This window comes from Anabrus simplex, chromosome 8, assembly GCF_040414725.1.
Source record: "Anabrus simplex isolate iqAnaSimp1 chromosome 8, ASM4041472v1, whole genome shotgun sequence".
Taxonomy (NCBI): Eukaryota; Metazoa; Arthropoda; class Insecta; order Orthoptera; family Tettigoniidae; genus Anabrus; species Anabrus simplex.
Window position 1 is genome coordinate 214,648,985 of NC_090272.1, and position 14,907 is coordinate 214,663,891.

Below are 14,907 nucleotides of genomic sequence, written 5' to 3' on the forward strand. Positions count from 1 at the left end.
CATGGCCTATACTAGGAACTGTTCCGGCATTCGCCTTAGTGGAAAAACCACGGAAAAGCATTCTTAGGACAGCCAGCAGTGGGGACCAGCTTCTGCCTGTCTCCCGAATACAGAGGTGTAGAGCCACAGTAGAGCCATGACCACCCATCCTTTGCTCAGTCAGTCAGAGTGCAGAGCCGTCGAACCACGGTCCAGCCGCGGCCACTTACAGGCCAAAGCCTACTCTGCAACTGCCAAATTATGTTTGCTAAAAATCATTTATATATTCCATTATGGTAAACCACATCGTATGTGTGGGTTAAGGTATTAGCTTCACTTCAGAATTGTTGGTAAATGTATGACACTGAACGTAAGTTGAACTTTGAAACTTGACATTTTCATCACCAAATGCAAACAAAAATAATTCTTGTATGAGAGGGTTAACATTTGTGTGATTGAAATGAACATTACTTCCACAGGCCACTTGCATTAATATTTCCCTTTGATATCTTGAAAAATGTTTATTCAAAAGGTATCTTGGCTTTACCCATTTACTAATATCTTGCACATCTGTTTGATTCATGAAAAGGCCACCTGTGAGAAGTAACAGATAAATTCACTTCCCCACATTTTGAATGAAAATGAAAATGTAATTGAAGTGATTGTGCATGTTGTCTCTCCAGAACTGGGAGCTAATTTGGCTGGGCAGGAGCACCGTGATGCAGATGCTCGTGACGGTCAGGAGGAGGGCTCCACCTCAGGAATGTCGACAGTGAACTCCATAAAGTCTCAGAAGACAGTGGACAGTTTTCCCAATTCCAAGTTCTACATGGAGTACCGAGAGCAGATGGGGATGCTGAGGGGCGAGAACATGAGGCTGCTACAGGAGCTATTGGAGGCCCAGAAGACGTACCAGGCTTTGCTCAAACAGGGGCTAGAGGAGCACAAGCTACAGATGCAGGTCGTGGCCCAGATGATGCAGCAGCTGCAGCTCATGGGTCGACCACGACACGACACAGGGTAAGTCAGACAGACTACTTCACTGATTCCTCTATTAGTGTAAAAAGAAAAATATATTTGTTCTGGTTGTTTCTTTACACCAGTCATCACAGGACACCAAGGATTGTAATTATTAGAGTACTATAATAATTTCGTGTGGCTATGTCTAGCTGAGTTCAGCCCTTGCAAGGCAGACCCTCCGATGAGGGTGGGCGGCATCTGCCATGTGTAGGCAACTGCGTGTTATTGTGGTGGAGGATAGTGTTGTGTGTGGTGTGTGAGTTGCAGGGATGTAGGGGACACCACGAACACCAGCCCCCGGGCCATTGGAATTAACCAATGAAGGTTAAAATCCCCGACCCGGCCGGGAATCGAACCCGGGACCCTTTGAACCGAAGGCCAGTACGCTGACCATTCAGCCAATGAGTCGGACATTAGAGTACTGCCCACATGACACAAAGAGGGGGAGTAGTAGAGGGGCTATGCACACAGCTCATGGAGTTGCAGGGCACACTGTAAACATCCCTCCTTACATTATTCCCAAGAAGGAAAGAAAGAAAGAAAGAAAGAAAGAAAGAAAGAAAGAAAGAAAGAAAGAAAGAAAACAGTTCATTATTCCTTATAAGGTAACATTTTTTCACCAACATTTTGTGATTCTTTCATTTTCATTCGCTATAAGACCTATCTGTGCCAGTGCGACGTAAAGAAAAAAACATTATTTTTTACTTAAAAGATAGCAATATTATCTTCCAAGCCTATCAGAATTGGAGGTTAAATGAAAGATTAACTGACCAATAATACCGGCATCTGTTAAGTGAGTTATTTTTTGCAGCGTTAATGTGTTCACTTTGATAAAGAACAACTGTTCAAGTTTATAAGTGGACTTAAGCGTAAATGTGGCTCTGACAGGAAATTTTCTGAAATGTGAATATCTAGGGGGATAAATAAAATATTTTTTTTTAAATATCATAATACATACGTATATACGTCGTTCCGTCTTACGTGATGGGTCGGCTAATGGGGCCTTTCCGCCATTTCTTGTCTCGGAACCTCTCCCCCTCTTCGATGCCTTCCAATGTTTGTCCTCGCTGTTCACTGTCAGTTTTCACCATGTCCGTATACCTGAGTCTTGGTTCTCTCTTGGTCTTTTGTCTCCAAATTTTAGATCATACATTTGTTTCGGAAATCTGCTGACATCCATGCAATGCATATATCCATACCATCTCAACTGCTGTGATCTTATTCTGTCTTGAAGTCATACAGCTTGAACCTGCTTTCAGGTTTCCTCATTACAGACTCTATCCCTCCGTGTCTATGTACAAATATCATTTTGCTGATATCTTTACCTCTCATGGTCCATGTTTCACAACCATGTCGAGATCGGTGTGTTATATGACTCTCTTGTATTTTATTGATATTTCCTTGTTCCATATTAGGTCTTTAACTATTCTGTAGAAGTTACTTCCTGTTTGAATTCTGTTAATAATGTATGCAGATATATTTAAGTACAATAAAACCTCGTTAAGACATTTCTGCAGGGAACAACAAAAATGAACGTGCTAGGCGAGGAAATGTTCTACCGAATATATGAATAAAAACTATCCAACAGGGGTACGATTTTTTCCAACATGAGGACATTTTACGTCATGTATCTGCGGGTACTGTGAAAACTATATCTACCATTTCTAAAGATGAGAGGAAAGTATTAAAAGGTGTGAAAAACACGAGAGAACAAATATGAAAACCTTTTTTGCTGGGGATTATAAAATAACAGTGCACTGAAAGGTGTGAAAAAACACCAAACAACAAATATGAAAACATATGCATGAGGGCCAATAAAAATATCTGAGTATTATTACAGATCACTCTTTCTAAAGCAAATATTAGTAGAAGCCTTTTATTTCGGAGCAGTGGATTATTAAACATTATTTTCTGGTCACACTCTTAGACATTGAATTGGAGTTTACACTCGACCATGATCAGAATGAATGACTTTGACTGCCATTTTGAAATACTTCGACCAAGTCGAATGTTCGAGTCGAAACTTGAAGATACGAGTTCAACATTCGTGACCCCAGTTGCCAGTCCACTTTCTGAAAGATTTTAATTTTGTGTTCATTATTAAAGAGTTTCACGACTTTTTCCATATCCATAACTAGGCTATCATGAGACAAATATGCACTACACTAGTCAGTTCCACATGATTATGTTCCTAATCCAGATATAGGCGATCGTATCATGAAACAAAACTTCATTGTACAACTCAGTACAAAATAAATTTCTAACTTATGAATGGAATGCGAAATACAAGCACAAATAGGCTCACTTTTTCCATAATCATGCAACTGTGGTGACGGCTCTCATCCGAATTGTAAATCGTATTTCTTTCACAAGGGATGGCAAATAACATTTTCAGGGCTAGGAAAAATGTGATCTTACTCGTAGTAAGCAGTAATAGCAAAAATTTGTGATGCGATGGGTATGTTTATATGTTCTTAATTCAGATATAGACTACCGTATCATGCGACAAATAGTCTCTACACTTCACTGTACCACTCAACACAAATATTTTTTTAAACTTCTGAATGGAATACAAAATATAAGCACAAATAAACTCCCTGTGTTATTCAGCAATCTTGCTGTTAACCTGCAAGCAAAACTCAACATTCCTGAGGCTAACAGCTTCCTCCCCAAACGTGCAAATTATCCTGTGAAGTTCACGAATTGAAGGCCTTTTTTCGTAATCATCCAACTATGGCGACAGATCTTATGTGAGTTGAAAAACACGTTTGTTTCACAAGGGATTGCAAATAACATTTTCAGGGCTACGGAAAATGTGATCGTATTACGTGGTAATAGCGAAAATTACGTGATTAGCGAGGTATTTTTATATAGATTTAATACGATGAGAATCAGGACTTAGAATTTAAGACGTGCTAAGCAGGGAAAACATGTTAATGAGGAACGCACTAATGAAGTTTCACTGTACATAAATATGTAAGTCAGCTTATCACAAAGATGTTAAATTCACATGCAAATTCAAAAACTTTTTGGTTACATCTGAGGTACCTTGTCATAATTATCACATTCTTTCCCAATTATTATATTCATTAAATAGTATATTTACTTATAATGAAGTATTTTTTTGATCTGTGGATCAATACTGTTGAATGTTCTTAATATTTTGGAATATATTTAACGGTTAGCTTGGGCTCAAATACTTTTCTCATTTTGGCCGGAATGCGTGTTTTCATAATTTCCTTTTTTATTTAGGCTCAAACGGTTGAGTGGTCTAGTAAGTGGTCCTGAGAGTCGGGATACCAGTTGCTATGGAATGGGGGTGGGCATCTCGGACATATCACAAAGATGTTAAATTCACATGCAAAATCAAGAACTTTTTGGTTAGATCTGAGGTACCTTGTCATAATTATCATGGCCCTACTTGTGCTGAGGTGGCGAGGACTACACAATCTACTGTGGTCCATAACCCGTTAAAGGAGAGATCCTCACTGGAATTATGTGCAAGTAAGGTAGCATCCTGCTTCACAGACCTATGGGAGTAACAGAGTCCTACTTCCATTTGACAGGTGAGGGACTCCTTGGAAACAATTTGGTGAACGAAATTGAATTCAATGGGGAGCCTATGGAATGAAGAAAGAAGAACAGGCTGAATCATGAAAGATGATGTGTCTGAATGTGTTCTATGAGTTATCGATATTCAGGTAAGGGGGTGAAAAGGAGTGACAGGAGATTATAGTGTGTTCTTAACAGGTGTTTAAAAAGAAAGAAAAAAAAAAAAAAAAAAAAAAAAAAAAAAAAAAAAAAAAAAGGAAGGCCAAAGTGTGGGTAGCACTTTTCATCAGCAATACTGTTGCACAGAACATAGTTTCAGTTAGGCACGTGAGGATAAAGTTGTCAAGTATTATGAAGCACTGAGTGACATCTTAGTCAGGGTCAACAGCAAGGATAGGATAGTGCTAATGGGTGATTTCAATGCAAGAGTTGGAAATAGAACCGAAGGATATGAGAAGGTGAGAGGTAAATGCGAGAAAGATATGGAAGCTAATAGTAATGGGAAGTGTTCACTGGACTTTTGTGTTAGTGTGGGACTAGCAATTATGAATACATTCTTCATTCATAAGGCTATCACCACCAGAGGTTGCTCACTTGACATGCGCAGTAGGATCCCGTTTCTGTCGCTCTTAGCATGACGTCACTCGAGACAACTCTAGCAGAAGTCTCAGTTGTTTATATGAGTAAAGCATGGTGAAATAATGTTTTATTTGATTTTGGTAAAGTAATAACGCTTTGAACTGCTCCTTTGTTAGTTTGTTATTATAATTATAGTTGTGGGTAATGTGTGTGCGCGATTGTCATAAATACGCATGGGATTTGCTCAGTTTACTTACTGAAGTGCGGAATGGATGGTGTTAAAATACTAGTTTTAAGTGTTGTTTGTGTTGTCATAATATAAACATTTATGTGTGAGGATTAATAGAAGATTTTAACAATGACAGATTGTGCTGTGATTGTGTGTGAAAATTATAACCAAAAAATGAAAGGTACAAGCATTACCTATCACTCATTTCCGAAAACTCCTGCCATTTGTAAACTATGGATTCATGCTTGCAAACGGGGACATGAAATTAACGCGAAACATGTAACAGTTTGTAGTGCCTACTTTAATGAAGAATATTATATGCATGACCTGAAATGGAACTTCTAGGATTGCAACCAAAGAAGTTGCTTAAGCCTGGTGCAGTGCCTAGTTTAAATTTAATTTCAGGACTTGCATCTATACCCGTAGACAACTATGGAAATTCCTACGTATCAGTTTTACTTATTTTCCAGGCTCTCGTCAGGAAAATTCGGTATCAAAACTGTGAGACTCAAAAGCGTGCTATTAATAGAAATTTCTCTCTCTCACCCATAAAGAAAAACAAGACGCCGAAACCAAAACTGAAGCATTTAGTGAATTGTTGCCCGAACAAAAACTACAAAAAAGTATCGAAAAATGGAAATGTGGCATGATTAGGGGAATCGATGGAAATTTCTTAATTTATTGTTTAAAAAATATTTTTTGGTGTTGTATAAGATATTATCTGAGGAAAAGGTTAAATTACATGTTAGTTACAAGGTTAAAAAAAGAAAAGGGAATTGCCTCCAAAAACAAACAGGATATGATCTTAACTGAAAAGCGAAGTCATTTCGGCAATTTTAGCGGTGAATGTGAATTTTGAGGATAAACTCCTGTGCATGAAAAGAATACATTTAAATGAAATTAATGTCTGAAATAAAAAAAGAAACGGTGCTTACCCCGAGATAGGTATCCCATGATGGGACCGATGCGGGACCAAGTCCACTCTCTAGGATGGTCAAGAATCAAAGACGCAGAGACTACCTCGCTCTCACCGAAGGAGCGGATGAGATCAAGAAACCGGAAATGATTCAGCCACCAAAGTAACCAATCAGAAGACGGAATTTACCCTCAACTTTCACATTCACCAATTATACATTGATCTTATTTTCACCAATCGGAGGTCTATTCATTTTTCGCTGACAAATATTAGAGACAGTTCTTTTACGCAACAGGAAATTCGCCTCTAGAACGGCACACGTAGGTAGATGCTGTTTCACAATTTTAACAACAAATTTAAAATTCACAGATAAATGATCCAAAACAGAATTCTTCCAAGTTCAGAAGTCCAAACAAGGTACCATGGACCTACTACACTGGTGTAGCAGGAGGAGAGGTGATACTCCCACGTGGCACGACCCAGGTGGCGGATAGGGGGGTACTAACCGGCTTGCTGGCGGACTTGAGCGAAATAAAATGGCTCTCACGGACCAAATACACAACCCCCTGTGGGTGGGAGACACAGACAAAGAATACACCCACGGTATCCCCTGCCTGTCCTAAGAGGCAACTTAAAGGGGCGACCAAGGGATGATCTAATTAGAACCATGAGACTACTTGTAATTAGTACCATCACGCGGGGAACACCATGGGTCGCTTTTACTTGCGCATAGTACCACTATGTTAGGTACACAATAGGTTTGTGATTAGTAGTGACAGTGTGTGCTTACGGCTGAGTTTTACAGTACCTGTGATTAGTACCACTATATGAGCGACACTATGGTTTTGCGTTGCCTATGATTAGTACTCACTATGTGAGGAACACCACGGGATAGTACGAGTCCCTGTGGTTAGTCCACTTATGTGAGGAACACCATAGATTTGCGTTGTCTGTAACTGCGCCGCAATGTGAGAAACACCATAGGTCTATGTTATATGTGCGAATTACATTACCTGTGAGTAGTACCATAATGTGTGGAATACTGCGAGTCTACGCTACTTTTGATTAGTACCGCAACATGACAAATTACATGGTTCTACTTTCCAATTAATAAGTACTGTTATGAGGGGCTGATGACTGGATTTTGAACCTCTTTAGACTACAAGCATCATTGATTCAGTATTGTGCTTTAGAAGCAGTCCCTTGGTCAGTAATACTATTGTTTAATGCTAGTTTCTGAGAATGTGGGGCATTGCGGGTCAGATCCACTGATTGTTTCAAATTCATACCCATCCATTCATTTTTCGTTTTCCAAGACAGACACCACTGAGTTATCTTTTTTGATTATTTCTATGTCTGATGGAGTTCCCTGTCCTTTGGCCTCATTAAGCGGACTCTGTCCCATGCCGTCCCCTTACGTCGTGATGTCTTGACGCCGTCAGACATAGAACTACAATACCATCATCAGTATTGATATTTAATACATTCAGAGTTCCACGTTCACATTTTTATTATCAGAAGCACTCTGTTCCACTGTCAAGGTCTATTTACCACATATGAACAAGAGGAGTTCCCCCAAACCCAGCCCGATAAATATTCAAACTAGCATTAAAAGAGAATGTTTCAAAACCATACTTGCCAATTTTTACTCATACTGAAGCAAGAAGATAGTTTTAAGACTGACACTGCAAGTTGTGTTTTTAAATAACTTTTTACTTATACTTGGTTTCTTATCAATTACCATTTCTATCATATTTTATATATTTATGTAGCTTTTAAGATGTCTCTTAATGTTTATAGTTAGCTGAAGATGGCCCAATAAGGGACATGTTCTGAAATTTCTTGAGTGACTAAATCCAACACTAAAGTGTATTGTTTAGCCTAATGAATTTGAAAAGGTGGACCTGTAAACACAAATTCTTTTCAGGAATTAATATTCTTGAACTATTATTGCATTCCATGTTATACACACATATACACACTTCAATAACAATCACTCTGCACAAAAAGGAAGCTGTTACAATTGGTAGCATTGAGTATCACTTAAAGAATCAACTCGTATCTACTTTAGTCTCCGTTGTCGATGTTTATATCTTGACTCGATACCTTGCAGTGGCTTCAAAATTACTTTCAAAATTACTTTAAAAATTACTTTAAAAATTACTTATCAAGACCTTGCACTGGCGCAAGGCTTTTAAGATTTGTGATGTCATTATTAGCAATAGCATTTTGTGAAAATTTTACTAGATATTATGAGTTATTGAAAATACTTATGACCATATACAAAGGGACAAAGTGTGGCAATCCCTAGAGGAAAGAAATATCCACTATCCTTTATAAATAAAGTGAGAATGCTGTATAAAAACTGTCAGAGTTTTGCCCAGATGGATGATGATTGTTCAGTCTTGTTTTGCAACTACTGTATGGAGTACAACAAGGAAGTACTTTATACCCAACTAGCTGATGTACCCGTGCTTCGCTACGGAATTTTACATTTTATACAGAATTCTAGATTAGGTAGAGAACATGCTGTGAGCAAAACTGTATTAAATTGCATAGCTCCTCACGTTACCCTAGAAACGCGACGGAGAAGTCGCCGAACGTCTTTTCTCATTTGAAGACTGGGTTGGGGAATTTTGATTGTAATGGTAGGCCCACTTGCCTACCATCAGTCACAATCAGGTTGGGGAGTTTTCGTTATAATGGTAGGCACACACTCTCCACCTGCAATTTTTACATCCTCAGAAAGACTGTGTTAGTGGTTTTCCCAACTGAAATGAACATAGGTCATTACAATGATGTCAGTGGGAATGGCGCGATTAAATGCAATGCTTTCATATGAAATACTCAATTAAATAAAAAAAACACACATTTTCTCATTTTTAACGAACAGGACTACGCTGCCGATCTAACAGTCCAAAGTTCCAGAGCTGGAATGATAAAAGCCGCAGATAGTCGTGATCAGTGAACACTCTTCGTCTTTTTTCAGCGGGGAGCGGGTCGAATAGTGGAGACTCCCAGGGCAAAAACCATGCCCTTTAACTAATCTGTTTCCTAGGAGTACCCGATGTGTCGGAAAATCTTAATTCACTACACTGGCGGCGGAAAAATCTATCTGACTTGGAGGCAAATTTTTCCTCCAAGCCAGAGGAGAAAACCCCTCTTCACTGCTAATTTGGAATAAAATGAGTGTAGAATTTTATAAAAGTGAAGAGGAAGAAACTTTTTCTTAAGAAACGGCTCTTTTCAGGGTTGAATTTTGAGTTACTTAGTGAATTGTGGTGCTATAATTTGGAATTGGCCTAAATTGTAATTCACCGAGCTCGATAGCTGTAGTTGCTTAAGTGCGGCCAGTATCCAGTATTCGGGAGATAGTAGGTTCGAACCCCACTGTCGGCAGCCCTGAAAATGGTTTTCCGTGGTTTCCCATTTTCACACCAGGCAAATGCTGGGGCTGTACCTCAATTAAGGCCACGGACGCTTCCTTCCCACTCCTAGCCCTTCCCTGTCCGATCGTCACCATAAGACCTATCCGTGTCGGTGCGACGTAAAGCAAAAAAATAAAATGTAATTCTAGACCAGGTCATACTACTACTACTACTACTACTACTACTACTACTACTACTACTACTACTACTATTACTACTACTGCTGCTGCGTGAGCCTCTGCCTAGGTGTGCACACTGCACACTCAAAACAGTGCGTCAGAGTAGGGATCGAATAGGTGGAATACTATGATGAACCAGGGTGTTACATACCGGCTGTATTAGAAAATGTATGAACCAGAGGAATGGCATGCTAATGAAGAAAGGTTTCTAACTCCCCACCTATTTCCTGGCAGCCCACCAGTATTCAGTCAGACTGTTATACTCGGTACACAGCAGTAATCCCATGTATCGGAGTTGAAAGGCAGCATAAGAGACAAAGAACATCACAACAAAAAATGGTCAATGTAATCTTATTGTTGATCAATGTTATGCGCTTTCGATATTGTAGGCCTTCACATTTAGTTTTCTTCATACTCTGAAATACCACTTTTACCATAGTCGGTGCGGTAAAACTGAATGTAATACTTTTCGATAGGACCAATAACATAGGTATTTAAAAATTACATTTTAGGTGCTTTCCCCTTAACTACAATTTCATCCAGGGTGAAAAAACTTGTTTCTAGCTTAGACTATTGTTTCTTATTCTCCGACTATATACGGATTTTCATTAAATTCTGTTAATCCATTTTCTCGTGGCTCTGCGTTGATATGGGCTTGGCAACAAAATTACAAATTCATGAATATCTGTGTTATCATAGCCAGTATGGTAAAAAGGTATAAGACATAAATGGTCGGAAATTTAATTCTATATAACTTCAGTTATGTAGTATTTATCGATACGACCATTAATAATATAAATATTTGAGAATTCAATTTTAGGCCTTCCCCTAAACTACCATTTCACTCAGCGTGAATAAAATTATTTATAGCCTAGATTGTAGTGGTTCATTCTCTTACTGTATACCAATATTCATTGAGATAGGACCACTAATAACGTAAATATTTAATAATTAAATTTTTGGCTTTCCCTAAACTACCCTTTCACTCAGCGCGAATAAAATTGTTTATTGCTTAGACTGTAGTGACTTATTCACCGATTTTGCATACCATTTTTCTTTAAGATAGAACCCTTAATAACATAAATATTTGAAAATTAAGTTTTAGGCCTTCCCCTAAACTGCCATTTCTATCAGCGTGAATAAAATTATTTATAGCCTAGGTTGTAGCGACTTATTCTCCGACTTTGTATACTGATTTTCATTAAATTCTCTTTAGCCGTTTTCTAGTGATGCGTGTACAGACGGACGGACGGACAGACAGACAGAAATTACGGAAAAGTTAAAAGTGCATTTCCTTGTTACTGGGGGCATGACCGATACAGAAATACCATTCTTTTCAAATTCTGAGCAATGTACAGACAAAACTCTTATTTTATATATATAGATGTTAATCACTGTGAAGTATAAAATAATGAAGGTCAAACAACGGACCAACAACAATGAATTCAATTCCCTTGCTTCAGCAGATGATGTAGTAAAATGAGGCAACACAGAAGCAGAAGTACAGCAGAAATTGAATGGTTGGAAAGATGTCTTCAGAGAATTTGACCTAAAAAACAGTAGTGCCGTCGGTCAGTTGGCAAAATGTGAGAACGAACATAATTTTGGATGGGGAAAAGCTAGAAGTAGTGGAGCATTTCAAGTATCTAGGCAGTATGGTCGCAGAAGATAATCGTTCCCTTGCTGAGAACACCAGTCGAGCCCAAAAAGGAGCACATTTTTACCATCCTATGGAATCCTATGAAATGCTCAAATCCCAATAAAATCATAACTGACAATTTATAATAGTTTCTTCTCGCCGATCACTTAGTCTTGCAAACTGCATTCTAACCAGCACAGATCTCGGTAAGCTCCAAGCTGTGGAGATGAAATATTGAGTTTTTAAAAATTCAGAATGAAGTGCTCCGACAGCAGACCCATGTTTTAAACAGTCACTGAGTGAAATCCTGTCAGAGGCCAGGTTAAGGTGGTTTGCGCATGTCAAACTGCTGGAACCACATAGAACAGCAAGAAAATGGCTGGAAACTGTGATAGAAAAAAGATCCAGGGATAGGTTAGGGAAAAGGTAGCCTCATCAAGTTAGTTAAGACTGAGAGAATGAGGACTGGAGTGGCAGCAGATCCACAAGAAGAGACAATCCTCAATAGACAGAAGTGGAGGGCAGTGTTACACTGCACCCGGGCAACAGGAGACTGATGATGATGATGATGATGATGATGATGATGATGATGATGATCATTTATTTGCTGTTGTACTTTAATGACATTATAAGAATAATGTAATCAACAAACTTATCATTGTAATTAACAGAAATTATATATTCATTGTCTCTATGCTTTTTCCATTGTGGCAACCATTTTTGTATATAAATAAAGGAATTCTTCGTAGCCACAAATAGTGATGTTTTAGACCCCAGATTCGATTTTCTTGTCACCAGGGTTACTTTGAGGGAATTTTTATGAAATTATCCTCCAAATCATTCTACACCTCTTGTTGCCATGACAGAGATATTGATGGAACAAATTTGTACTTGGAAGATGTCACCTGAATTGTTGGTTGCAGAGTTTATTTGGTTACCTCACGCATGCATAGCATAAGTGATCAGACCTCCAGTTCTAAATGTCCCACTTACTAACTCACGCTCATTTGTTAAGATGTCAGCACTTGCAATATGCTTGTTCTAGCAGCTACAGCTCCCAGCGCTCCGCCACTTCGCCCGACATTGTGAATTCACCGATAGGGCTGCTACCACAGATAAGCGTCACGGATAGTTCTGCAGATCCCAAGCTTATCGAATGGCTGCAAGGGCTGAGGCTTGATACGAGCTCTATCGATAGGGTGAGTACAATAATATCCATAATGTTCGCCCTTCCTGGTGGCTCTGCTGTCTCTATTTCACAATCTGTACCAATAGACAGGAATAGTATTTTTTAACCCATGTAGACATGTAATTGGATATGAACTACACTGAGGACATTTGAGCCAAGATCAGCAGCGCCGTGTTTTTCCTGTCAGCAACATGGCATCTGTATGCTGAGTTCAATGCATCTGAGGTGCACATGGATCTGTCCTGGCCTTGCATGCTAGGCAAGCTTGTTAGTGAGCGAGTGCTTATCGAAAGACACATTTGTTAGTTGTGTGCCATTTTGTTTTGTGTATTAAATCACAAAGTGTATTATGGTTCAGTATGTGTTTACTACTACATAGCATGTTTATTTACGATTTATACATGTTAACTCAGTTAGCCCATCAAGTCCAAATGTGATTTCAAGAAAGATTCCCGGTTGGAAATGTTTTAGGTTGTACAATGTTGTATGCCCGTAATAAATTTCAGGTTATGGGAAGTGTTCAGCCTAAGGAACCAAACAGGCAGCATAGAGTACTCAGCAAAGAAAAATTAGATGACATTGGTCATCGTATGGAAAATTCTTGGACATCTTTCACAACATGCAGCAATTTCCTATGGCTCCTGCACAAAGTTACTAAAGTTAAAACCTTAAGTTATAAAATAATGGACACATACTCTTCAACCATGTGGTCCTGTATGTAGGTGCACATTTATGTTAGAGGATTCTGGATAATGTATAAAATGGTCAAATAAGCCCAAATTTAATATTGTTCTCAGTCAAGGCCTGGTTCCACCTCCATGATTATGTGAATGCACAAAATATCATTACTGGAGCATTGAAAAACCTAATTTTGTGCTGGAGTGCCCCATAGTGAGAAAATTGTTGTACAGTGTGCCATGAGCAGTGGATAAATCTTGTGACCAATATATTTGAGCATATGGTTCATTCAAACACGTGCATGAATACTGTATTAAGTACCTTTTTAAGAGAATGAACTAGCCAGGAGTGTGCATCATCACCCTTTCAACAAGACTATGTTCAGCTCATATGACCAATATTTCTGTGAGAGAAATTGAAAGTGTGTTCCAGCAGGACAGAATTATTAGTAGGAATCAATGCTTCCCTCGCCCAAGTTAATGGCCTGCGACTTTTATGTCTGGGATAGTTTAAAAATAGACTATGCAAAATAAATCTCCATACCCTAAAAGAACCAAAACAAAATATTATCCAGGAAATTTGTCAGCATTATGTAATGTGAACTACAGTGAGCAATGTATAATTTCTCAAAGAGGGCAAGCGGTTTTTGCTTCTCCTTTCATAATGGTGGTGAGTAGTAAATATCTTAATTCATGATATTGTTGCATCACCACTGCTGAGCTCTGGTAACACACAGCAACTACTGATGTACTCGCTGATAGAAGAAACACAGCGTCCCTAGTTCAAATGCTCCCATGGTAGTAGGTTCTACAGTAGTAATCAAAGAACTTATGGATTTAGATGTTCAATTGATGTTGAAGTTGTAATGGCTTAGTATTTCAGTCAGGTTCATAGAGTTTAGATATTTTGTTAAGGATATCTCATCTAAGAAAAGATGCCAGTTGGATTGCTTTGTGCTGAAGTGCTAGAAATCTATTCCAATAACTTTGGAAAATGTTGTTTCTCCGTTTGATTTTATTGCAAATTTTGTGCCCTACAAAGGAACCTGTAGAAAACTTAATTTAAAATAGGCTACCATCTGTATGATCTTGAGATACTTGACTGAAAGCCTTTCCATTGTATTCCATTATCAATTACCATTGATCTTCATTTAGGGCTGTCGCCGAGGTGGCAAACTCCCTACCATTATTTACCTAGTCTTTTCTTAAATGATTTCAGTGTAGTTAAAAATTTATCAAACATCTCCCTTGGGACGTATGTTTTAATTGCATATTGAAAGTTCGATCCTAGGCCAATTAAACAAACTAAACTGTATTGTTATGAAAACCCACAGATATTTTGGTGACAGTAATGGACTGTATTCAATACTTCATTTAAAAATGAGTTTCATCATTATGGATGCTTCATGTTAGCATCGTCAGAACTTACACTGTTACTCTGCCTGTTCATTAGATCACAAAATAAACTGTGCACGTAGACATGTTGTACCTCTTCTGGCGTTCAAGAATAATTTGAAATG

The 14,907-nt window shown here is 38.5% G+C and overlaps 1 protein-coding gene across 1 annotated transcript in view; it reads left to right on the forward strand.

The window, feature by feature from the left end:
• Ask1 (apoptotic signal-regulating kinase 1) overlaps positions 1-14,907 on the forward strand; it is a 226,847-nt gene that overhangs the window by 201,650 nt on the left and 10,290 nt on the right. Inside the window, exons 19-20 of the mRNA XM_067152155.2 lie at positions 663-999; positions 12,570-12,720. Of these exons, the coding sequence (XP_067008256.1) occupies positions 663-999; positions 12,570-12,720 (488 nt within the window). The remainder of the gene's footprint in view (positions 1-662; positions 1,000-12,569; positions 12,721-14,907) is intronic.